The 27,098-nt window shown below is 49.1% G+C and overlaps 1 protein-coding gene across 1 annotated transcript; it reads right to left on the reverse strand.

Moving 5' to 3' along the window:
* Positions 1–1,677: 1,677 nt before the first annotated feature.
* SDC1 (syndecan 1) lies at positions 1,678–27,098 on the reverse strand. The gene is made up of 5 exons (XM_082755979.1): positions 26,819–27,098; positions 6,390–6,471; positions 4,846–5,336; positions 4,490–4,619; positions 1,678–3,932 (listed from the first exon to the last, which is right to left on the reverse strand). The coding sequence occupies exons 1-5, from the start codon at positions 26,876–26,878 to the stop codon at positions 3,766–3,768; spliced, it is 930 nt and encodes a 309-aa protein (XP_082612105.1). The 5' UTR covers positions 26,879–27,098; the 3' UTR covers positions 1,678–3,765.

Consider the following 27,098-nt stretch of genomic DNA (forward strand, 5'->3'; position numbering starts at 1 on the left):
TTTAGTTTTGAGCATCTCTTCTCTCATCTCCTGCTTATTTAAAGGTTTGTGTTTGTTTTACGCTACCTCAAATGGAGCAGATTTTACTCTGGACCCTTATTCTACTCGTTGCCAGCAATATACTTTACATCCCAGTCATGATGAGGTCTCAGATAAGGCATTTCTGTAGACTGCAGACCACATCTGAAACAGCTTTTCTTCTCAGTAGCCCCACAGAGCTGCCCTCTTATCCCCCTCCCTCTTCTCTATTTCAATTACAAGATTATACAGCCTCTTAGATTTGCTTTAGTTTCCTTTAGAGGGCTTAATGCAACTTGACAAAGTGAGAATTGTGAGAAGTCCTCCTGCTCTCATCGTTTGCCTTCCTTGACATCCGATGCATTTACACCCTCCAGCTCATTTTTCCAGAACAAAGAAGGGGTCAGGTTTTCTGCCAGCCACATTCTTTGCATCTCACTTGTGAACAAGAGCAAATGTGATAATTGCTCCAGCATGGATGAAGAAGGAAGTCGGGAAGCACAGTGAATAGAAACATGACTCAGGAAAACCCAGGCTGCCCTGTGCCAGAACACAGAGGCCGAGTCTCTCTTCTGTAGATTATTCTCTAGTGGTACAACAAAGTTTCCTTCAAGTGCACTCTGAGGATCAAAAGGCTTCATTTGTAAGGGCTTAGGCACAGAAATTTCCCACTTTCCTCACCAATTTGTTTTTTCCCCTCCCTGACGCACTAACTTCCCACATGATCGCTGACTAGGAAAGTGGAAAGAGAGGTCTTGGGAATCCCCAGGGAAGGGAATGATCCTGATAACATTACTGTGCAATAGTTATTTCTGCTCTTTCACAATTTTACCTGGTTGAAAGGGCTGATGAAGTTGGGATACGGCTAGAAAACACATTACAGCTTTGTTTTACTATGGAAACTAAATTCACAACCCACTTGGTTCCAGCGCAAGCCAGGGGAGATTACAAACTGAAAATACTGTGGCTGGTTTACAAACACCACCTAAAAAGTAAGTTTCTTACAGCTCAAAGCCACATAAATGAAAATTGTTGTGTAGGCTGCAATGTGGCCCACCCAGACAGGCAGCATTTTTGACTTCCCTATTTTGTGAAGGACACTTTTGCTCTACTTCTGTTTTGCTCCATCTCCTCCAATACAAGCTGCAGCACCCAGAAGTAATTGATGCCGCATAGCAGGATATTTAGGACAGGCCTGCTCTGTTCTCCCTCCATGGAGGTACAGTCTCCAAATTCCTCCTGGGAAGTGTGTTTTAATAGAAAGAGTTGGTGCTGCCCATCCTGAAGCCCTCCTGGAGGCAAGAAGCCAGGTTGTAAGAGCGAACCCCATGGAAGACTTCCAACCTATTCACCCTTTTGGGGATGGTGACAGCCTGCACAAGCAAGGAGAGCTCCCCAGGCCAGCACTGAAGTGCTACAGGGCTCTGAAGAACAGCTTTTGGGCAAGCCCCTGCTCCCCACAGCTCGCCTCCCCACAAAGGGTGAGCAGGAAATGTCTCACACCTTCCCCATTCTGCAGAGCCTCCTTATATTTAGCACCAAGCTTCACATTTCATACAAAGAATCCAAATTCCTTGAAGACCCGGGAAGTCGTACAAACCTCATTTACTTTGTGGAGTTATGATGTAGAGCAACACGCACACATCAGGCGCATTCTTGCCAAAATGCCATTTATTGCAGTATACCTTTACAGGGCATACAGATAACCGAATGTTGCATCTTTTTTTAGAACTCATATCTCATTTGTACCACTTAAATAACACAGAATGTCATGTTTGTTTCACAAACTGTCAGTTTAGACTACCAAAATATACAGTTTTTCCTTTCCCCCTAGCAAGGTTGTGAGGTACAACTGAAGTTTACCACTTTATCTTCCTGTGCTTTACAAGACTCTTTTCATAGATAAACCTATCAAACAACATTTCTACATTCCTATACAAAGCAAAGAATTACAGCTGAAATTAACACCATCCGGTTGTTGCATTAACCTATAAAAATTCATTCAGTAAAAAAAAAAAAAAAAGACATAATGGACTTTGCAGCTTTACTTATAAACAGCCAGCTACATATATGCACAAGCTTTTCTTGTGCATCAAGAAGAGTTTTGGATCAAAAATTGTTTTTTTCTTGGGTTTGTAGAGAAGGCACCAATTTTAGCTGCGTAGCAGCTCAGGAGTGTTTTATACTTCATTTAAATTACACAGGTTTTTAAGTTTTACTGTTAACCTGCAGCATTTGTACCAACTGTTGCAATATTCTCCAGTATTCTCCAATCATTCCCTCTGGCTCAACAGCACAAATATTTACATCAGTCGTAAACACTCCTCCACCCCCCATGCCTTCTGCGCTGAGTGATGAGGAACTGAACTTGCAAGAAGCTAGCTGAAGGCAGAGCAGAAGTAAGGCTTGTGCAGAACACCACACTTCTCTTCTCACTTGGTTTTGACATACCCTGGAGAACTCCAAACCCTGTGAGGTTTCGGTGCCTTGTATCTGGCAACACATTGACCACCAACAGCTTCAGGCATCCAGACTTTCCTCAGGAGGTGCTTCTCAGCCCTTGCTAGTCTGACATCCCTAGAGTTGCTTCTCTCCAAGGTGCAGGAACAGCTTCTGAAGAGAGGCGTTCCGGAATCGCGAGAGTCAAGCACATCAACTCTTGTATGTATTTAAGGCCATCTGCACTTAGCCTTCCTCAGACTTGGATCGGGTGCTGTGTTTCTCTACTCCTTAGCTGCGAAGGTGTGATATGCTGCTTTCTACCTTCCACCCCTGTGTGCCAAGGTCGTAGCACTGACCACGTTCTGAGACAACCACTGTGAAAAGGGCACAGAGAGCTAGGTGCTACGATGTGCTATCAGCCACCTGGCGACTCCACAGCAGCACGGGGTCGGAGTATTTACAGCTCGACAGCCAACCCTAGATTCAGCACCTAAGAGGGAATGTCTGAGATAAAAATGCTTAGAAAAATTCACTTCTTGCCTAAGCCTAGAAGGATCAAGAGCACTGGTAGTGGGGTAGACCAGTGCTACTGGTAACATGAAGTCTCTACTTAGTTTTGGGGGTTTTGTATTACTACGTCCACCAGCTGCTTAGGAGCTGGTTCAGAGTACGGGATAATGTTATGTGATCTTTTCCAAAATATAAGTTATTTTAAACTATGTGACAGTCATTTGCTTACCCTGCCCCTTGCACCTCCTTTCACTAGAAGTCATGGTCAGCATGATGTTTCACAGGCATTAAGTGCTCCAAACATGGCAGCTAGAAAGAGATTGAGTATTGCAGTGTACCAAACTTCTGCCCAGCGCAACCATTTGTTACACTTAAAACACATCTATGAGTTAAATAGGAAGAATCCCTGCTATACAGAATTTGAGCACTGTTAATCGTTTATTCTTGCCATCCCTTTCCCTAAATATCAAGAGGTTTGTACATACAGTGCTCCCTTATCTTCTCCCCACCGCCTGCCCCAGCAGTCTTTAGATAAACCAAAGCGAGTTTAGGAACTTGCAGTCCCATTTCTGTTAAAAAAACAAACAAACAAAAAAGTTGTGCAAGAAAGCAGGGAATGTTCAGTGAATCCAGATCTACTTTGTAGTTACAAAAATTTCCAATGGCTAGGTGGTAAGGGCAAATAACCCAATGATCATATGGCTTAAGTTTAATGCAAAGCGCACTAGGAGGTCCATGTGCAGGGAGAGAAGAGTCCAAGAAAGATGGAATAAGAAGTGTCCTGAAGATCAGAGTTTATGCATAGAATTCTTCTTGTTTGTGTGGTTTTTGGTATCCTCCGTTAGACTGTTTTGGTTCATCCAGTGAATAGCTTCCTTCGTCTTTTTTCTTCATTCTGTACAGCATAAATGCAACTAGAAACACTGCGAACACCAAGCCTACCAGTCCTCCAGCAATAACACCTGGAAGGGGGAGAAAACACAAATTACTCTCAGCGCCATGCCAGATAACATCAGTCTGATCCTACGCTTCCAGGTTGTTCCTTAAAGCGTGATCCCTCAATTCATGATTTCCAGAAACGACTTTGTCCTTTTGCCCCCCCAAAACCAGTCATTCTTCCATTACCAAGAGCCTACTCATCCACACGTAAATCTACAGAAATAGATCTCCCACTGGGCCGTGCTGCAAAACCCCATGAATGGAGCAAGGCAGTGCTGTTCAACTCCTGACCCAGGCAGCATGAGAGCAGTTTTACACTAATTTTTGAGTGAAGGAATAGATTTTAACCTAAAATTTCAGATAACTAGCGGTGTCTTTTTGTTATTATCAGAGTAAAATTTGCCCCATTAAGGTTTCAGCAACACAAAACCATGGATCACCACCCTCATTTGAGAAAGCTCTAATGTAAAAGGCTCACTTTCATGCTCCGAGATGTACTTGCAGAACTGCAGCCTCTGCTGCCTGGGAGACTCCTAGGGGAGTCTACTTCTACCAACTAGAAATCCAGAATATCAGGTACCTCCAAGAACTTCTTTCCTGTCCATAATTCCCGAGGCTCCTGCTGCTTTGGCATTCCTCCCAGAGTCAGCCGGCACTTCAGAGTTCTGGGTGGGGACCAAATCCTCATCTTTAATCAAGATGAAGTCTCCCTGTTGGGACACACAAGGCAGGTTATTCATGTTTCTCATCATGGCTGTTACTGGAGACCTTACACAGCTTTTTTTTTTTTTTCCCTCATCTAAAGCCCTCCACCAATATAAGGTATTAAATTGATTGTTGGTTTTGACAAATTACCACCCCTTCTGCAAACCAATGGTACTACCAAGTTACTAGAGCCATCTCCCTGGAAAGTGTGTCAAAGCTACTAGTCCTCACCGGGTCTCCGGAGCCATCTTCAGAAACCTCCTCATGTGTAGGAGCTACATCCTCTGGAGCTGTCGTGGGGGCAGCAGTGATGCCTCCCACCTCGTGATGGATGGTGGAGTCAGTCTGAAGTATGTTTATAGTGTCTGGTGTGTCAGAGCCAGGGGCTTTGGGTTCAAGCTCGTGGACCGTGTCTGAGGCTTCCGAAGGAATTACGTGAAGCACCGAAGGAAAGTGAGTAGTGGGGCTTCTCACTGTTGTAACCACATCGTTTGTTGGTTTCTCATCGGGTGAGCCCAGGATGGGTACTTCATCCTTCACAGCTACAACTGGCTCCACTGTCACCACATTACTCGTTGCAGGGGGAGCTGTTACTTCCTTTTCAGTTCGGCTCTCAGTTCTGGGAAACAGCTGCTCATTGAAATCCATTGGTGTTGCTGGTAGCGAGGAGTTAGTCGGCTCTGCTGGGATTCTCCAGGTGAGAGATGGGTCAGCCAGGGGACCTGCAGAACAAAAAACATTAACCTTGGCCAGCTCAGAGACCTATTAGCAGTTACCTTCTGGACACTAGTCTAAGGGAGGAAGCTCAACCTGCACAGCCAATTTTCATACTAATAGCAGTTCACTTTGCAATTCGTTATCTTTTTCAGTGTAGCAAGGAAAGAACAGAACAACGTGCTATTCAACAACACTTTGTTAGCTGCTTTATAGCACTTGTCTACCACATGGGAGTCTGTTTGCAGACAGGCTTACAAGGAGGATGTCTGCTATCCAGTACGCTGGCTGCTCAGGGTGCTTAGCTGGCTCTTATGCCATAAGTACCTTTTATGCAACTCTGAGTAGTCACCCATATACACAACACCTTTAGTCACCAACACATTTCATGGTATTATTCATGCAGAATTTCATCTTTAAAAAAAAAAAAAATCAAGCCTGTGGTTGGAAGGAAGCAGAAGCACGGTTTAGTTTCCAACAGCTTTGCTCTTTCTGCAGTAGCATCTTGACTTCAATTCAACACTGAACAACAAAGTTGTCTCTCATGCATTTAGTAATCATTCTGACAGACTTTTTCCCCACCCTAAAAACGCTTTATTATGTTTAAAAAAAATTTTACGGCCCATGGGAACTTGCACATCTGATGACAGATAAAATTTGTGCTGGATGTATGCTGGCAGGTAGGGGTTTACACACCCTCAAATGGTATCTCCTTCCAGCTCGTGAGAGAGGCCAAACAGCCTTCTTGCAGCCTCTGTGCCCCACAAGTAAAGAATCGCTGTGGTTTCATAATATTTTTATGTGGTATCTCATATTAGCAATGACATACCTGCTTCTGCTCCCTTTCAAGTCTCCTACGACTCATTTTCTACTAATTGTTAATATCTAAAGCAATTCAAGATGAATAGATTAGGCTCTTGCTCTGTTCCCAACTCTGATATTCTGGGGCAAAGGGGTGTGATTATTTTCCCCCCCTCCTTTTAGCCAGGATGCTCATCAAGATCTCAGCTGGCACATTCTGGAAGGATCAAGCGCCGGCAGTACAAGTGCTAATAACTCACCTGCACCTGAACCTGAGAAACCATCATCGTCGTCACCAGATGAATCGAGATCTTCAGGAGGAAGGTTCAGATTTGTAGTTTGCTTTAAAGAGGAAGGGAAAAGGTGTGTTATTGATGAGATAACTTAAACTAATCATGCTGCTTGTGCAGCGTCTCCTGTAAGGGCTCATGAAGGTTACACACACTTTCAATGCTCAGAGCGTATTGTCTCATCTTTCTTCACTCTGTTCCCCCTTCCCAAAGGAGAAGTTCTGATTAATATCAGAAGGGTCAGCCTTGCTGTTTCCCTTCTCTGTGCTGCTTCCAGGCTGTACTTGCTTTTGGAAAGAGGGAAGTAAGAAATCCATTCAGAGAGCTGCATCTCGGTAGCAGCTGATGCTCAGTCCATCCACAACATAACCATGATGCTGCAAGTTTTGACTGCTCACTTCTTTGCTATCTACCAACCTGCTCAGCTGAGAATTACCACATTGCTTCTATGGGTGGGGAAAGGAAGAAGGAACAGAAAACTTTGTCTGCTCTGCCTTTTTCAGCCCCATCTGTGTTCAGATATCTGAAACCACAGCATCTAACGAAGTAGAATGAGATTCCCTTTTAATAAATGTCAACACTCATATCAACTCCTGAGACAGAAGCCAGTCTTCCACGTAGGAGAATACAACCCTCAGCCTCCTACATTTAAGCTTCAAGGAGTACAATAACCAGCAGCCCCATTTCAGTGCTGAAACAAGAGCCCAAATCCCTGTTCTACTGCACCTGTTTGTCATAACACACAATGTTCAAAGCTGTTCAGGATATCCAAAGAAGACAACACTAAAATAAAGCAGTGATTACTTGCTGGCTCCACTTACTGTTCACATCCGTGGACATATTTGACTCTCAGCTCGTGTCTAGCTGCGGGTTTATTTCTGCAGGACTACCATTACCCAACGAGTCATTGCTTCCTATAAATGTCATCTTTCCCCGTCCAACTACATTTGCCATTTTCCAGGATTTTGACTTCTTTCCCATCCTCAAATTGCCCTCACTATTCCTTTCCAGCACTGCCCAATCTGCAAGTTTAGCAGATACTGCATTGCATCACAGAAGCGAGGGCTGTTTCTGATCATGGTTTTATCAGGACCGAAATCTCATTTTATTATGTAAAAAGAGGAACATACATTCTTGCCAGCTTTGCACCAAGCTCAGTGCAGCTCTCTAGCTTGCATTAACCTAGTGTCATTTAGAAAGGAATATACTCATATAGTCACAGAACACTCTGGGTTGAAGGGATCATCTAAAGATCATCCAGTTCCAACCCCCTGCCCTGGGCAGGGACACCTCCCACCAGCCCAGGCAGCCCAAAGCCCCATCCAGCCTGGCCTTGGGCACTGCCAGGGATGGGGCATCCACAGCTTCTCTGGGCAACCCGTGCCACTGCATCACTGCCCTCAGAAAAAAACATTTCTTACAAATATCTAATCTAAATCTACCCTCTTTTAGCTTAAAGCCAGTACTTCTTGTCCTGTCACTCCACCCCCTGACAAAGAGTCCTTCCCTAGCTTTCCTACAGCCCCCTTTAGGCACTGGGAGGCCGCTGTGAGGTCTCCCTGGGGCCTTCTCTTCAGGCTGAACAACCCCAAATCCCTCAGCCTGGCTTCAGAGGAGAGGTGCTGCAGCCCTCTGATCATCCTTGGGGCCCTCCTCTGGACTCACTCTAATACTTCCACATCCTTCTTGTGCTGGGGGCCCCAGAGCTGAACGCAGGCTCCAGGTGAGGTCTCACAAGGGCAGAGCAGAGGGGGACAATCACCTCCCTCGCCCTGCTGGCCACACTGCTTTTGATGCAGCCCAGGATATGGTTGGCTTTGTGGGCTGCAAGTGCACATTGCTGGCTCATGTTGAGCTTCTCATCAACCACCATCCCCAGGTCCTTCTCCTCAGGGCTGCTCTCAATCCATTCTCCACCCAGCCTGTGTTTGTATTGGGATTGTGCCAGCCCAGATGCAGGGCCTTGTACTAGGCCCTGTTGACCCTCATGAGGCTCACACAGCCCCACCTCTCAGGCCTGTCCAGGTCCCCCTGGATGGCATCCCTTCCCTCCAGCGTGTCAACCACACCACACAGCTTGGTGTCATCAGCAAAAGTGCTGTGGGTGCACTCGATCCCACTGCCCATGTCACCAACAAAGATGTCAAACAGCTCCAGTCCCAGCTCCTGAGGAACACCACTCACTATTGGGTCTACACCTACAGCAAGACTATTTTCATCCCAGGAAGGAGTTCACTCCGTTGCTTTGTCTGACGGATCATACCACTGCTGGCTTTCTCACTGTCAGCTTCATTACCTATATGGCTGTATTTACCTTTTTTTTTTTTTTTTTTTTTTAAAAGATACCAGATTTATCCAATTTTCTCTTCCTTCCTTTATACTTTATCCATTCTACACATTTCCATAGAACAGTTTGTTTCCAAAGTGGTTAACCAGCCCATTAGATGTTTAAAAGGCTTGACTTTTCTGAACACAAAAGTATGCAGTGGATCACTAAACAATTAAACCTTTTTTTAAGCAGCCTTCTTTGGTTGTCACTTGCCTTCTCTACTGGAGAAAAAAATAAAATCTTTAGGCTTCTAAAATATCTCTAGAGTAATTCCTAAGAAGAAACTGTCCTGCAATCTTATGCTTAGCTGCACGTCATGAGGTGATTTGGATTTTTAGATTTGTCCCTGCTTGTTTGCACTGTGCTCATGCACTCACCCATGGAAACTAGGTCAGGTAAGTACTTCCCGAACGCTTTCCTTCTCGTGTCCAGGACCAGTGACTCACCCGAGCGGTATCAGAAGTGCAGTGAGATCTGAGCACGTTGGTGCCAAAAGAACAGGGAAAGACTTCGGCTTCCCAAATTCTGCTCCCTTGAGCTTCCTTTCCAGTAAGTTCACAAGTGAAACCAGACTTCAGACACTGCCCCACTGGTGTGGTCGGGGGACCTGGGGGGCACTTTTCTCCCTCTTTTCTTCCATCAGCAGCACCAAGCACAGCCCTCTGTTCTTGATTTTTCCCAAGAATCAAGAACACACAGTTTCTGAGTTTTCACTCAGTTTTTCCTCCCCATGGAAAGATGCTGCCTTGAAGCTTTTAGCAGCCCCTCCAGGTTTTCACTGAAGACCAAGACTGCCAACACAGTTTACAACCAGACACCACACTCCTTTACCCAGGATCAAGATTAACTTCCCTCCCAATTTGAATGCAGGATTTCCAAGAACACCTGTGCAGATTTGATGGTCCGCAGACCACAGTGGAAAGGATCAGACTGTCAGGAAATTAAACAGCAGATGTTGATCTTTACTACTGAACCAGCACCCCTTCCCCTTTTGGTGTCAAGGGGTGAAAGAAGCATGGCATGACTGAGCACCTTCCTTTTTATCCCAGTATGTTCAGCAAGCCTAGCCTGCCATTCCCCCTCACACCTGAGTTTCCAGCCTCCTCTCAGGCTGAGGCATGTCCTGCTTCTCCATAGCCTTTGCCACGTACCTGCTGGAAGGCTACTTGGGTTTCTGCATCTCATCAGGAATAACTGGGTACCTCTCGGAGAGGAAGGGCAAGCATGGCACAGCACAAACATCTGCAGGGCTGTGCTGTACCACTGCGCATGCATCCAGTTTCACTACATGTGCATTAAGGAACATTTGCCTAATTTCTGTAAGTGGACAGTTACACAAAGACCGCCCTTCTTGCTCCCTAGACTTCGGCAGGAGGGGAAAGGCAGTGAGTAACCTTTCCTTGTGACACAACACACCGTGAGCACTGCTGAAAGGTCAGGCTGCTGTAATGATCAGCTGCTGAAGGATTTCAGGCACGGCAAGGTTAACATAAGACACTGACTCAGGACAGCATCGGAAGAGATTGATCTAATTTGGATTTAGATAAAGAAACCTCATGGTCAAGGCTTTTCCATGACCTTTTGCTGAAGATGAGTTTCACCAATGGGAAAGGTTTTGATAAGTCAGGAGGATTAGGGCTGCAGAACACAGCTTGAATCTCCAGGTTGTGCCATCACGCGTAGGAGCTGGAAATAAATTCCAGCTTCGAGCGAGATTGCCCTACCGACAATTTTGTATCACTTTAGCTACTGTCAACGTGCTTTCAGAAATCACTTCCATCATCATCCAGTTTAATTTCCAGGCCCTTGGGACTATTTAGGGACCATTCACATTATAATTGATTCCAGAGAAATTGGATGAACACAGCTAAGTTCAGGCTGTGGATCCTTTAAGGCCATATCTCTGATAGCATCCTGTATATTCTAGTCAAAAAGCTGACAGTTTTGATATTGCGCTTACAACACGTTGCTTTTTTATGATTTGATTTAGATAGCATCCTTTTTTTTTTTTTTTAAGCAACCTACACAACTGATAGGAAATATTTGCCTAGCCCAGGAAAAACCCTTTGCAGTTTGGTGATGCCAAAGGCGGCTGCATCACGCAAAGGGTAAACATTTTCACAACATTTTTGGCGGTACTGACCAGGTCCCGGTAAGCAGCGGGGACCTCCTTCCCCCAGTAACAAAGCCGCTTGTCTGGGGGAAACCCTCGGGAAACTGTTCTGCTCTCACTGAGCCCTGCATTGTTACAGAACAATGGTTATTCAGCTCTGCTGGGACAACCAGAAAGCTGCTCGGTGGCATCTTCCATTTAATCAAGAACGGGCCAGACTTTCACAACTCATTAGCAAAATTATTGGCTCCAGAAGTCTGACACAGACTTTTTTTTTTTTTTTTTTAAAACGCATCATTTCTAGCCATTCTTCAGCGTTCGTCTTGATCCCAGCCTTGACACACGACTCTTTTTGTGCTGCCGTGGACTTCCCCCCCTGCTTGAGCCCAGATCTCAAGTCCTGCTTCACGCTGAAGGGGAGATTTACAGTTTATTGATCCCACCCCGCCCAAACTGGGAACCGCATTTCTTTAATTTGAAGTCATGGTGTATGTAAAAGGAAGCAGCTCATTTCGAACTGCTCTTTGAGGTTAAGCAAAAACATGGGCTTTGCCACAAGCTCCTACAAGCCCTAAACTAGATTAAGGATGATTTGTATCCCACTCTTATTAATCCTAGTTAGGGATCAGCCTCTTACAGCAGCGTCAGAAACACTTGAAATCCTCCTTTATCTGAATAATGCTGTTAAATTTGCACGTTTGTTTCTCCAAGTGGTAAATCCTCCCTATTCAGCTGAATGAGCTCTCCCACCCGAATCGCCTCCCTCAGCATCCTGCAGGATCCTTCCAGCTTTAGGGGAAGCAAAGCCAAGGACTTGCTCTGTTGTATAAAGAGACTTACACGAATAAGACAAGCATTTGCTTTCTAGTTTGCCTGCCACATATTACACTGAAGCATGAACGACTTGCACAAGGATTTAGAACAGCCCTAAAATAAAGCCAAATGGAAAGTTGTTTGTTTTTTTTCTATACACTGAAGAGCAGAGCTAGTCCAACAGACCTGCTATCTGAGGCAGAGCAGCGTAAAGCGCTCCTAACCTCAAAATATTTATATTAGTGTGTGGGAAGACAAAACCTCCTGCTGAAAGAAATTTTAGCTTTGTTAAACCTTGATATTCTCAAGTTAATAAACCCACACACGATTAACTCCAGTCCCAGCTGTCCATGGTCTTCAGACAGCTTAAGAAAAGCAATCTTTCCTTAGGGGGGAAAAAAAAAAAAAAAAAAAAAAAAAAAAGAACAGCAGAGCCACCAGCTTCCTCACCTATCCCCCCTCCGCCTGCAGGCTGCTGGCACTGTCAGCCACACACACCTTCAGTTTGAACAGGCAGACTTAAAACCTGGAGGAGCTGAAAGAACTGATGCTTTTATGTGACAAGTCAGCAGCGATGTTTGTGTGCAGGTCTGACCCACCAGCAGCAGTGAGGCACCACCGCTCGCAGCTTGCTTGGTGGCCCCACAGGTTAACGAAGTAGCTCTCTTCCCAGAAGAGCCAAAGAAGCAGCTTTCCAGCGGGGGACAAAGAGCAGAAAGACAGCTACAAACTGTCCCACCAGCAGCCCGCAGATTGCACAGCAGGATTATTTTTTAATCCCCAGCTAGTCTTCTGATCAAGGCTGTTCAAAGCACTACCACTACCTGCCCTCCCTATTTCAGGCAGTTTCGTTCCCCTTTGCTCCAAAGAGCTTCTGCCGTGCCCCAGCAGGCTTCAGCATCCCCAGCGCTTCACATATCAGCTTGTATCAACTGGAGCAAGGCTGGCACCTGGCTCCCGGGGGCTCCTTCCACAGGTCAGGCAGCTGCCAAGGTGAACACGAAGGAAGCTCCTTTGCTCTGCGAAGTGAGCACTGCAACAGCAGCACGAGGTGAGTACGCCACTTAATCCGGCTGCTTCTCCATCTGATCTCCATTTGTATCTGGAAAACCATTGCCAAGTAAGCTCTTACTGACCTCCTCTTCTGTTTTTGGCTGGTGCCTCAAGAGGAGGACCATGTCTGAGGGATCCTTAGATGGATGCGAGCACAGCTGCTTTTCTTTGAAGCACAAAGCAGCTGATCATCAGCCGTCACCTCCGGGCAACTGGCTCTGCAGGCAGTGAAACGCCTTCCAACACTGACTCAAAAAGAGGATGAGGGCTTTCAGGATCTATTCCACCATGGGCAGAACCGGTTCTTAGAACTGCCCATTGTCTGCTAGGCTTTGATTTGCTTTTTTATTTGTGAAGTTTTATGGCCACAGCTGTAAGAGCATACTGTGACCCTCTGAGCAGTGCCGTGGCCAAGAAGAAGAGCACCCAGAGCCTGCCCTTTCGTAGGCAATGGGATTACAGCTTGGGGCTGAGGGCACTGTCTACGTAGCTACTCCATGTGCATCACAGCCACGGTCCTAAGAGTTAATCAGATGAGACTCTGGAATTACCACGCTGCAGTCCAGTCAGCATTACACTTTCTCCGTACTGTGACAAGGCAACTTTTTAAATTAAGCAGGGCTGAAACACAGCAATCACCACGCCAAGAGTGAAAAGGAGATGTCCTGTCACCTTCAGCTGGGCTTTCACGTCCTGTACTTCAGGCTGTTCACCCCAGCGCCTCCCCCCGAGCATGTCACTTCATGCTCCCTGAACATAGCTCTTCATGCAGTCTCACGGTGAACCAGATCAGGGAACTGGTCTGGTTAAAAAAAAAAAAAGAAAAAAGAAAGCCAACACCATCATGCAAAGAATTTTCCAGCAGGACCAGTTCTCCAGACCTGCTCGGTGCATGAATGCCCAAGTGTTTGTATTGGCACAGGGGCACAGCGCGGCAGCCAGGGCTGCTGAAGCAGCTCCTCCTGAATCCCAGCCCGGGCTCCTGGGATGCTGACACACATCCACCTCCCCTGCGGCAGGGGGGGCAGCAAAATACCCCGCCACCATCGACGTGCATTATGGAAATGCGCACCGCCACCCTCAGCCTGCAACCATGCAAAGCAGAGGCTGACTCAAAGGGCCATGCAGGTCTACGCACACAGCAAGGAGAGAGGCTGCGGGGAGACTTCTCTCCTGGTTTGTGATGGATAAAGTTGGTCCGTAAGTCTCACAACAGCACTTTTAAGACATCCCTGACCTAAACACAGCTCCTTAGTCACAGCAGCCAAGGTTGGATGGATGCCACAGTCAGGGAAGTAGCAGCACTGCTTTCGTCTCAGGCCACCTGAGCTTAACGAGACATCCAGGGCAACTTCAGTTTTGCACTGGACAGGGAGTGCATTGCACGTCCTTCAGAAGACAGGGCTGAGCAATGCCAGGCCAGCTGGAGTCCTACAGGGCTACAGACTCCACAGCTGGCAAGTTTGTGGCTGCACACCACTCATGGCATCAGCGATAACACACCACGTGTTCTCTCTCTTAACCAGCTCCCCTAAAAGCCCAGGGAGTCCTTCGGCAGTACGGAGATGCTCAGTTAGATCCTGTGCTCCTGCTTATCCACCTGGATGGGGGACAGGGGTGGGCTGTCAGGATACAGCCCAAGGAGTCCCAGAGCCAGGCACCTTTTGTCTCCCACGTTCAAGGCAGCCTGCGTTGGAAGACGCAGCCTAGTGAGGAGCTCTCTCTTCCCTGCAGCTAATCTCATGGGAAGCAGTCAGTTCAGTTTTATGCTAGAACTGCTCTTCTTTAAAGAGCCTTTGCTGCAGCTCTTTAGCATACTTGATGGTTCAGTCATTCATTTCTTCAGATAGCAAAGGAAAGCCACAGCCGATGCATAATCTCAAAGAGCTGTGCCAAGGAGGTGCAGCAAAACGAGGCCAGGCAGCCAACAGCACCAGTTCGTCCCGGGGAATTGCTTGCAAACTATTTCAGCTGGCTTGAGAGACAAGCAGTGAGCTGTGTCAGCTGGGACTGGACAACACTAACTTGCCTAAAAACCCTTCAATTTAAAGTCACCAGCACTTCTTAGCTTCCAGTGTAGAAGAAAACAGTGGGGAAGGCTGAGTTTTGCAGCACCAGCCAGTTTGGAAAAAGCACAGACCAAGATTAGCTTAGTTCAGGCAAAGCCAGTGGTGGGCGGCCACTGCCAGAAACCCCGAGAAAGTAAAAATTGCAAGGTGTGTGTATCCTGCAGGTCATAGGACATCTCTATGAACTACAAACCCATCCACTAAAGGACTCCAGCAGCCCACAACTCACTACCTATACACGCCAGTAACCACAGCGCAGACATCACCCTCCTGATGCAAAAATCAGCAGGGACAGGAGCTAAGCAAGGCTCCCGATGTGCCTTCACCCCCCTGCAGCAGCACAGCCACGTGCCCTTTTGCTACCACGTCCTGCAGCTCGGCCAGCTCACCAGCACGGTGCCTGCAGCACATGCAGACCCTGCCACAGGGTTCAGGCAGGGCTTGAGCAACTCCCCTCAGGCCAGTCAGCAGCAGCCACGGCCACTTCAAGGGAGACTGAACTTTGTAGTGTCGCCCTCCAACACATACGTACACACTGACCTTAGGTCTTCAACAGCAGATCCAGTGAAACCAGCCCCTGCTGTCAGCTACCTGTTCCCATCCATGCGCATCTGTGGCCACAAGCAGCCTGGCTTGCAGCTGGGTATGAATTCCTTTCCTCATCCTATATCCAGCCACCCACTCCTCCTGTGGTGCAGGGTCAGCAGTGAGGCCTGTCACCAGAGCGAAAATCCCAATAAAGCAGATCAATTAGCATTGCAGATCGTCCCTCAGACCCAGCCCTGAACCACATCTTGGCTGCAGCAGGCAAAGCATCACCAGCAGGTCAGGAGAGGTGATCCTGCCCCTCTACTCAGCCCTGGTGAGGCCACACCTGGAGCAGTGTGTCCAGTTCTGGAAAGGCTGAGAGAGCTTTTCAGCCTGGAGGAGGGATGGCTGGGGGGATCTTATCAGTGTCTGTCAGTCCCTGAAGGGGGGTGCAAGGAGCCAGGTTCTGTTTGGTGGTGCCCTGTGCCAGGACAAGAGGCGATGGGCACAAACTGGAACACAGGAGGTTCCCTCTGAGCAGGAGGAAACACTTTCTTTATATGAGGGTGACTGAGCACCGGCACAGGTTGCCCAGGCGCTGTGGGGTCTCCTCATTGGAGACCTTCAAAAGCTGCCTGGATGTGGTCCTGGGCACCCTGCTCTGAATGTCTGCTGGAGCAGGGGTTGAACCAGATGAGCTTCAGAGGTCCCTGCCAACCTCAGCCATTCTGTCATTCTGTGATTCACCAGTCCCAGGGCTGTAAAGCAGCAAGTGTCTCCAATCATCCCATTTGAGGCTGTCTTCTTCCAGTAGGCCCGCGAGCTCGAACTGGTCAGTGTGCAGCTAGAGGCCACGCGCCAGAACACCGACAGGATCAGACCTGCGTGCTCCTGCTGCTCTGGCCATCACTGCAGAATGGGAGCCTGCAGCACCAACACCAGGACACAGGAGACACTTCAGTCCCAGAGGAACACAGCTTGATCTTTTCATCTTCAGCCATTTGGCTCAGGAAGCTCCGGCTCAGAAACTGGAGACATGTCTATAGGAAATTTTGGTGTGCTCTGGAGCATCTCAGGTCTTCAGGTTAGGCTGGTGGCACGCTGAGTCACTGATGCCACTCAGCAGCACCTGGAAAACACGCATGTGCCTCTGGTCCCAGGGAAGCTTGCTTCCTGGAGGCCACACAACTGGTGGAACCCATTTCATGAGCCCCACACCAACCTTCGTGTGATCAGCATGCGCAAGGCCAGAGCTCTGTGGGTGCTCTGACCCAAGCAGATGTGATCCCAGGAGGCAGAAGTGCCCCCCACCACGCTATGCAGTATTCTGGGAGGGAAGGAGATGCTCTGCCTCACCACAGGAAGGGAAGCCAAGATGCAGCCTGCAATGCCTTCGTCCTCCAGGAATTGTTATCAGGCAAGAGTGAATGCAACAGCCTTTGGTATCTAGGCACAAGGCTAGGAGAAGACCCAGGTTCTTATCTTAATCCTGGGAGTTTCCCTCTCCTCCTTGAACTCCAGCAATTACCTAGTGCGAGATATGCCAAGGAGCCAGGAGACAAAGCTGTAAGATCTTCCTGAAGGTTCACAGAAGCTTTTTCACTGCATTAGTGACACACATTCAGGCTCTGATTTGAGCAAAGTGCTGTAATACTACGCTTATTCAGTGAAATCCAAGTTCCAGATAAGAAAATCCAGGTGTATCATCAAACTAAGGGTTCACTGGCGGTTACTTCTGGCTCCCAGCAGCTAGCAAGGTGTTTTAACCTCAGCAGAATGCTGAGCTTGCAACCCTGAAGGTATCAGAGAATGACCGAGATCTGAATGGACCTCCAGGAGTCACCTGGCTCAGTGCCCTGTGCTCCAGCAGGGACACTGACACCAGGTCACCAAAGGTACCAAAGGTCTTAGCTAAAGGAGGTTAGCTGATAAACTTAGTAAGGCTACTTAGATCTACTAACAGTTAGCTTTAAAACAACACAAAATGCTGATAGGATATTCTGATTTAAGTTACAGTGGAGCCACCCAGACTTAAGATTTTCGTATGGAGATATATCCTACAGCAACTGCCTATGCACAAAACAAAAATTACTACCCACTGACACTTCAGGGGCAGATACACCTGCCAGCTTTAAGGCCAGCTGCTGCCAAACTCTGCCTCAGCTTTCCAGTTGATTTGCCTATAGTTGACCCTACAGGACATGCACAAAGTCTTTCGTGACAACCAGCCTGAGGCTCAACAATCCAGGGCCTTCTTGACTGCTCCACATTTGCTCCAGAAGAAGAAATGATGAAGCCTCCGAAGCTTGTTAACCAACTTTTTCCTAACAATCTCTATTCTCCATACCACATCCCAGACATTTTCTGCCTTTAAGTTATGTCTTTCGACAAAGATCTCGTCCCCAGCTCCTCAGTTCCAGCACCGTCCCTCCCCCAGCACACCCCACTGAGGGCTCGACTGATCAGGGAGCTGGAAGTACCCCAAAAAAGCACCCAAAATGAGTGGCCTGGCTTGCACAGACAGCAGCCCCGCGTCCGTGTGAGATGGCAGGACCAGTCACACCCCACAGCCTGTGCCCTTCCTGCTGTTATCTGCCGGGCTGCTGCAGGAGGCTGCGACTATTTGCAAGGGCGCTGCAGCAGCTGATGTGGCTCGGGCAACAAAATGAGCCAACAGCTGGCATGCAGCAGCTCCCTTCGGGTTGGTCACGCTCGCTACAGCCAGGATCTAGCTCGTTCTGAGGAGCTCCGTGCTGCTCAGCAGGATTCACATCAGTCAGATTTGAGTCTGTTTAGAGGGAACTTGTGAGTCTCCATCAGCAGCCAGTTGCTGGACTCAGGAAAAGCATGCAAGCAGCTTTAGATTTCATTTTTGATCCAACTGGGTGTGATTTTTGCATCTTGGCAGGTCTTACTCTACCACTGCATGGTTAAGTTTACTCTTTGCACTTGCTTCCATGCCCCACCATTTCCAGTTTTAATTAAATCAGCGTAAATGTGAGGGTATTACATCTTCCCCTAGGTCAGGAGGCATGCCATCGGGTCTGTTTTATCCACAGCACCTCATAGCATTGACTAAGTCTAGATGGTTTATAATGCAGAAATCACCCCTGCCAAACAGATGCAGTTACACGAGCATGGCTGAGCCATGCATGAAAGGACCCAACATCTCCACTAGATGCAGCAGCCACATTTCAGGTGGGGAACACCCTGCTCCCCCATCCCAAGAGGGGCTTCCAGCTTCACTCCATCCCAAGATCCCTCTCAAAGAGGGGCTTTCAGCCTCACCCCTTCCTTCCACACAGCCCTAGTAGCTCCTGAACACTGGTGCCCCTGCTGAAGGAAAGCAGCAGGTAAGCCCTTCAGGGACTGCTTGCCTCCTTGGAAGAAAGAGCAGCAGTGACTTGGTGACAAAAGTCAAAAGATGGCTGTGGGCACAGAGGCCCACATCTCATTCACCTATTCCAAAACTGCTCAACCTGCATGAATTCCCCACCCCAGGGAAATAGGCAGTCCCACAACCACCAGAGCACACAGTGAGTGGTCTACCCACAGTAAGCGGTGCGGAGCTCAAGCTCTTGGCACGACTCTCGTGGTCTCGGAGCGTTGCTAACCCTGCCCGTCAGACAAAGCTCTGACAGCAGCTGCTTGCTGCTACCCCCGGTTACAGTTAAATTATGCAACACCTGGATGAGGTTATGGAAGCTGGCTGGGGTGCTTCCAAGCTGAGTCACAAGGGTGTAGAGGTACCATTTCAAAGCTGGAGCATCGAGCGAAATCCTCCCATCAGAAACCGTTTTCAAATCCTGCTGCTGCAATTGCGCTCCAATTACCCAGATTTACTCACCTCAGAAATGAGCACTGGAGGTTTTTTTGTTTTTTTTTTTTTTTTTTTTGTTTTGTTTTTTTTTTTTGAGTAAACACCTAGTGGGTTAGGATTAATCCACTCTGATCTAGAGTGGCTCAGTTAAACCATTTGGTACCACATCTGTAGAAGGGAGCCCTGAGCAAGGCGGGACAAATCACAGAGCTTGCCTTTGATCCAAGTCTCACTATACCAGATAGCAGCTTCAGCTACCTCATGCCGTCGTGTCTGGGCCTACAGCTGGTTCTCCTGCCCTCCCCATGGCCTTGCTTCAGGGCAGTCACCGTGTCACTGGAGGAGGTTTGAGTTTAGGGGGAAATGCTACCACATTTGTGGGGGCTGCACTCCTTCTGACTCTTATGGGCCGCTAAGACTCACCAAGTCATGATTTGGACACCTTTTAATTTTGCACATCTGAATTGTAAAGGGAAAAGAGATCACTAATGCCACCTCTGATGGACTGTCCACCATCAAGACAAATCATTAAGACAGCAACACAAGCCATTAAGCTGTGAGACAAGGTAAAGTGCTGCAGTACTGAATTAGTCCTAGCACAACGTCCCGTAGGTCGGGCAAGGAGTATCCTCAGAATAGCTAGATGCTACGTAACAGCAGATCCAACTAATCCTAAAGACACTGCTCGAACATCACCAAGTTGAAGACATTTCATACAGGAATAAGCTCCTGGGTCTACTCGATGACCACAAACTCTAGCCAAGGCCTCTAAAGAAAGAGGAACACACCGTGCCGAAGAACCACCCTTATGGGCCAATTCCACAAGGACAGGCTGAATCGCTGGCACACACCAGCACCATCACAGCCACACTGCTTTGCTGTTTCATATTAATTCACCCTGCAGCCCTCAGCTGGTTGATTCCATGGGATTTTCATACAGCTGTAGTTGCTCATCCTTCTGATGCATCCAAGAGGTTCAGTACTCACCGAGAGAGCCGTGATATCCTATTAAGGGCTTTCACTTTCTTTTACTGTGTGCAGCACTTTTCACAATTTCATAATATCCTGGGCCTCTTGCCAGAGGCCCACCGGCTACATCCATACTAGTAAATTAAACAACATCAGGGAACATCCCCGGGCACTGGAACACAATCTACACCATCAAATTATTAGAACGATCCCAGGCAGCCGTGAGCCTTGCCAACTGGTATGCCCCCAAATGATGTATGGGAACACTCCTCTGGATGCAGAACGGAGCAGGGGGGAAGGCACTGAGGGACGGGTGAGAAAATAAGGTTTGCTTTACGACTGGGACTCCGGAATTGAAGTTGGCCACGGGACAGAGCAGTTTCCAGCCCATTTAACTTACAGGAACAAGTAAATACGGAGTCATTTTTTACCCCCTTTGGCTGCGTGCTGGGGAGGAGGGGGCACGCGGCGCATTCAGCACTTCGGGGCTGCGATCGCATCTCCCAGCTTCCGCAGCAAGAAGCTCGCCACCATTCCTCAGCCGTGACTGCTGAGGAGCCTTTTACAAGTTATTTAGAGATGCTTCAGAGCGGGGCCGATGCCGCTGGAGGATTAAGCTCACAGCGTTCCTGTTCAGGGCCATGAGTCAGTTGATGTAAGTGCCCGATAGCAGAGCACTCCTTTGCCACTGCCCAGACATGCCAGAGTCAGCCTCTTTTGTTAGGCGCTTTGTTCGCTGATGGGAAAGTAGTCACGATCTAGATGATTCCTCCGTTAGGACAGAAAGAGATTTAGAAGTCAAAGCTGCCTAGCTGCAGGCTGTTAGGCAAGTTTCGATGCAAGCCTCGCTACCACTTTTCCACTGCACGTAGGTGCCACTTACACCCCGGTAGAGCCAGTGAGGTGGACAAATCTCATTTGGCCATCAGATCTGCCAGTGCGAGAGTCTTTATTACAGTTTCATAAGCACAGAGCACAGCAGGAGAGTGAAAAATACCACTTACATTACTGTTTGTATCAGACATGAACTCAAGCAAGCTTTGTAGTTGCTCTGGTTTGGACTCCTACTCTTCTTATGCCTCAACTTCTTGACCAAAGAAGGTTTGGGCTTTACTAATAAAGCTATCTGTTAGCTGGTCAATGGGATAGCACGTCCTGTCTCCTGCAGAGATACTCCTACCCCAGGAGGACATTTTGGTAGACACAGGCTGCCCTGAGCTCCTGTGCTTGTGCAGAGAGCAGGCACACAAGCCTCCCAGATCACTCGTCCCGGGTTCAAGGTTTACAGCCTCCAAACCCTGCTGCGAGCTGGGCAACAAACCTCACAAGATGCGGAGACCTCTGCGTGTGCGTTTCTCCACTCTACTGGTCCCAAAAGCATACAAAAAGGCATCGATAAGGTCCTGTTTTGGGACAGGGGAGAGCCAGGCAGTCTTTTCCTACAACACTGTAGCTGCCAGCCCTGTGTGCTCCCATGCAACAGCTCCCTACCGACACAGCCACAGCAGCACCGCCACGACATGGAGCTTCACAAAGGAGCTCATCTGGAAATTGTTAGGCTAATCACTGCTTGCTCTCCAGATGGCAGACTGGCTCCACTCTCCCCTGCCCACCTCTGGCTTCAATATCCAGTCTGCTCTTCTAGCAATCCCTAGATGCAAGGGGCTGGATGGGAGTGGCTGTACCACGTTTACTGACACCGACATTAGAAACTAATTAGAAGAGTTTTCCTGTGTTCAGCACGGGGCAGTCATGCTCTGCCCAGAAAGCGTTTGTCGCTCTGTCCTTACAACGGGAACGGAGTTCAGGTTTCCCTCCAATTAAGAGGCAACGGGCTCCTCATCGTGTGGCAAGGACAGACAAAAGAGCAACCCCCTCTGGAGCTATGGCAGTGAATGCACAGGTGGTAGACACAGGGCACCCCAAGGACTGCCTACAGCCCAGCACCAGGACTGCCAGCCTCTGCTTCCACGGCACACAAGGCACCGCCATTACCACTCAGGAGGTACTGTAAAGTTACGGTGTGGAGGTGGCAAGAGCCACCATGAAAGGCAAGATACCCCGAGTATTTTTGGCAGGCACGTCCCCATCTTACATCTCTGCCTTCGATTTAGTCAGGAGTTACTCTGCAACAGCAATCCTGAAGAGCTTTCAGGTATCAGAAGGACCCTGAACGCTAGGAAACAAAATGAATGGACATTAAAACAAATAATATTGCAAAAGTAAGGGCTGTGGAGAAGAGAGAGCTCTGCCAGGGAGCAGGGCAGTATGATGTGCACATGAAGCAGCAAGAAAGCTTCAACTGATCAAAACCCAAGAGTTTCCAACTCGAAACCTCGCAGGAGCGCCATGACTTGCACCATCTCCGTGACTCAGTTGGAGCTGCAGTGACTCAACAGGAAGCTCCATCACCAGCCCCGTCCAAGCGCCACTAGCACACTGGTTCCCATCCAGCTCAGCAGGCCTCACAGGTGAGACTGGTCTCAGCGGTGCGATGCAAACATCACAGCCCGGCGTGGCAAGGAGCCCAAGCTAACAGATTCTGTTGGACCTGTGCCGGTTCCACAAGACCTAGAACGTCAACTGCAGCCAAGCGCTGCTTGAGAAACTGCGAGGTTGGGAAACCACCACATTAGCAGATGTTACTCCACAAGGGCTGCTTGTAGGAGGTCCGAATGTTATCTCACCTTGAGGTGAGGCTTCACAGTGCAGGAACTTCTCCACTAGCACCTCCACAGCTGAAAGTGCACTATCCCAGGTTTCTAGCCAGGCCAGATAAAGCTCATTTATGCGGTACGCCAAGAGCCTAGCAGAGCAGTGGTTCAAACGGGGCATGCTACTCAACTCGTAACTCTGGGACCTGATAAGAAAACTGATGCTCAGCACCAAGCTCCAAAGGAGACAGCATGTGATCCTGGCCTTCAGAGTGTCTCCTCCTCAGCTCAGAGGATAAATGAACCCGTAAGAAATACCAGAGCTCCTTGTACTGCTGGTCAGAACATCTTCCTCTTTGCAAATTCACCACCTGTATCAAAGCCTAGGGAGTAACAAAGGTGCCCCACTTCTAATCCACCAATAAACAGCATCTTAGGATACTAAAATGCTCTAATCCCCCCAAAAAGCTCACAGTTCCTTCTCTCTCTAAAAATATACATGTATGTATGTTTCTGCTCCCATTTCCCACGTCAGAGCACTGATACAGAAGCCAGCTCTACTCCAGCAGAGCCAGGCTGGGCTATTGTTCAGAGGCACTGATCCTGTTGCACCAGAACAGGAGAGAGCTGTTGTTCTAGCTGAAAGCTGATGTTTCCCACTGCTTTGCTAGCTCTCTTGGCACAGGAACAGCGGCGGCCTAGACCATTTGTTTATGGATTGGGTTAGCAGGGAAGTTTCACAAATAGGAGCAGCGCTTTCAGGTACATCGCTCCCAGATTAAGGAACTAACACGAAGGTGTCTGTGCTCCCCTTACGGTCAGGATGAGATCCCATCAGCTGAGCCCAGACAAAGCCATTCACCTCGGAGCAGACATGCAGGAGCTGGTCAGATAACCACTCTCTTTGGCTGACTGATTACATTGTTGTGACTACAATAAGAGCTTGGGCACCTAGTGCACACGTAGACACCTACGCTGAGGTGTCTTAACATCAGCTGATCATTGTCCCGAGGGCCATGTGCCACTTGAAGTATCCTGCGTTTCAGCAAGCGATCAGGGTCTTGCTGTCCTGAAGTTCTGTACTAAGAGCTCTGTGTTAATAACAAGGAGATCTAAGATAAAACTGTATTGCTTCAGTAGTTTCATCACTGACATTACCCCTTCAGGAAAGAATCATGGAATGGCTTGGGTTGGAAGGGACCCCAAAGACCATCCAGTTCCAACCCCTGCCACGGGCAGGGATACCACCCACTAGACCAGGTTGCCCAGGGCCTCACCCAACCTGGCCTTGAACACTTCCAGAGATGAGGAAAGAGGTCATGTCTTCTCTCCCAAAAAACTCCCTCCTCTGTCTACTCCTATAGCTGGCCCCACTAAAACCCCAGCTCCCTAGGTGCCAGGTGACACGCACATTGGTGCAGTGCCCCTCTCGGAGGCATTATTATGGTCCTCAGACACAAGAGCCACATCAAACAAGGTTAGGACAAGGCGCTACCACACAGGCCACCTGGAGACATCTACCCACTAGCAATGCAAAACACATACTTAAAATGGACCAATTTTGCTGCTAAAACAGCAGCCTACATTTCAGGTTAGTGCACTCGCTTAATTTTAGAAGGCTTACAGGTTTCTTGCACTTGCTGCAACTTGTCTCGGGTTGTTAGAGAGGATTGTTTGGTTTCCAGAAGTTTCAGAGTGCTGCCATTAGAAGTGTTAGCTCTTCTAGCCACTTAAAACTGCCAGAAACCTGGAACAAAAGGCTAGAAACTCGCAGCGGAGCCCCCTTCCCCAGCACAAACCGTAGCTTACCGCTCTCTGCTCTCATCGGAGCTGACTCACTCTTTTCAGGGAGGGAGCCACCAGCAAGTGAGGCTCAGAAGTGCTGTTTGCAGTACTTGATAAATAATGTGACGCCGTTCTGTAGGTACTTCTACAGAAGAAAGTGTTTCCTTCTTATCCACTGCCTACATGTTTAATAAGCAAGCCGGGCTACCTAATTTCTTCTAATTAGTTTGCATTCAGATAGCAATGATATCACCCTTGGAAAAAGGGTTCTGCCTGCCCTGCTAAGCTTGCGTTAACCACCAGCACACACCCACACCAGGTGAAACAACTGAAACCCCGTTCTCCTCAAGGTGCACTGTCCTCCTCCACGCTCAGCTGGCTTTGCGGCAGGGTTATATCCCACAGAAACATCCCTTTGGGACAACAACCACACTAATCCATTAAGATGCATCAGCCTTCTTATTTCAAGAAATTCAATGCCCCCATCGTTTCAAAGAGGAATTTTAATCTCATATGGGATGTTTGAGTAGCAAAGTGTTATCTTGAGGAAGGAAAGGAACCCACAACTATTCATGCTCTTAAGAGTGCTCTGAAAGAAAACAGCTATCATTTGGCCACTTTCTTGCTCCTGCTGCTTAGTTAAGTCCTGCAGCAACAGCCAAGGGTCAAGCCATGTGCCAGAGGCAACGGGACACCCTCCTATAACCAACCACCAGGAGCCCAGCACACCCATGCCAGCACCCTTAACACCATGACCTGCCACATGCAAAGGGCTGCGTAAGGTCACTCTGCTTTCTCCACTCAACACCAAGCACAGCCACCTGATGCTAAAGCCTAATTGCTCCAGCTGGGTGGGAAAGGCAGCCTCATCTGTGTCACTGACATTTCGACATGGGAAGGCGGCCACGTGATGCCCAGGAGGGAACCAGCTTCAGCGCTGAGTCACCACCGAGAGCCCCGAGGACTCCTCTGTTGCTCACCAGGACCTCCCTCAACCTGAAGCATCAGCCAGGCCATCTCCCCACGCACAGGAAAACTCCAGACGAGCATTCACTGCATGCCTTTACCATTTCTAATAAGAAACATTTATCACTGGGTAATTTTATCCAAAGGCGCTGCAGAGGCTGCAAGTAAACTGCAGTTTTTCCACGTTATTCATTAGCAAGCTCGTTCGGAAGTGACGAGCAGAGCCCTCTCCCCACGAGGCAGGGCTGATTACGCTCACGTGCTTGTCATTTTTGGCCACCTCACGGACTAACTACTCACTACCATGTGTGCTAGCCGGCTGGATGGATGGATGGCCACATCTACGGGCAGAGCTCACAGGCAGGACGGCACAGCAAAACCGCAGGTATTTTGAGCGGCCTCGGTCCTGCTGTGCACTTTGTTCTGCCACTCCTTATCCAGCTACCGCTGCAGATCGTCTCCAGACCAGTTTCAAACCAATTACACCTTTTCTGAACGAAATAAAATAAAAAGGGGAAGCGTGCTTTGATTCGCATGCTCCTGCCCACGCGAAGCCTCAGGTTCTGCTTGCTCCCAGCTGCTCGGCAGGGCTGAGGGCTCCCAAACGATGCATGCAGGCACCTGGGGAGCAAGCACCCTTCATGGTGCGAGGAAAGGGTGGCTGTGTGCCCCTCGGGGGGTGCCAAGCAGGGCTCCCACCCCTCACAAACCACCCGGAGAGCTCCCACACGAGGAGCCGAGGTTGCTGCGGCCAGAGCCCCGCCGGGCAGCGCCGGGCCAGCCGTCCTCTCCTCTAGTCGCGGATGACATCTGGCGGCTGCTGCTGCGGCAGGGAGCCGGGGCTTTCCGAGGCTGCAGCCCCACCGGGCCTCCTCCCCCCCGAGCTGCCCGGGGCACGGAGCCCCTCCTGGAGCTCCGGAGTTGGGAGGAAGAGCACAGCGAGCCGGGGACGGCCCCAGGAGGCACCGGACCCCCAGCAGAACACCGCCACCCGCTGCCCGGGCCAGAAAGAGGTCCGCAAAGGGACCTCCCAAGCCACAAAGAGCCCGATGCGAGGCTCACCCCCAGCCCCGAGAGACCAAGGGGGGAGCCAGCGGGTGGCCGCGGCGTGCTCGGAGCCTCGCAGCGGGGCGGAGCCGCCGGCAGGTCGGGAGCAGCAGCAGCAGCAGCAGCGGGGCTGCTTTGAATTAAGGCTCCCGCCAGCACAAAAGGCCATTGAATCCCCTCCCAAAGCACCAGCCCGGCCCGGCCGGCCGAGGCAGCGCCCCCCAGCCCCGCAGCCCCCCGCCGCCGGGCTCACCGGGAGGGCAGCAGCGTGCAGGCAGAGCGCCAGCAGCCACACGGCCGCCGCGCCGATCATCCTTCCTCCTCGGGCTCGGCACTGCCCTTTCCTCTCGGAGTACGCTCGAAGAAAGACCTGCCGGTTTTCACTCTTCAATATTTTTTTTTTTCTTCTTCCTTCTTTTTTCTCCTCTCACCCTCCCTTCCCCAGCCGCTCTCGTGCTCTCTCTGCGGCGGCGAGGAGTTGAACTCTGTCTTTTAATGAACCCACTGCAACAACCTTCACCTTACGGCCACCC

The sequence above is a fragment of the Aythya marila genome, assembly GCF_965140915.1.
Source record: "Aythya marila genome assembly, chromosome: 3".
Taxonomy (NCBI): domain Eukaryota; kingdom Metazoa; phylum Chordata; class Aves; order Anseriformes; family Anatidae; genus Aythya; species Aythya marila.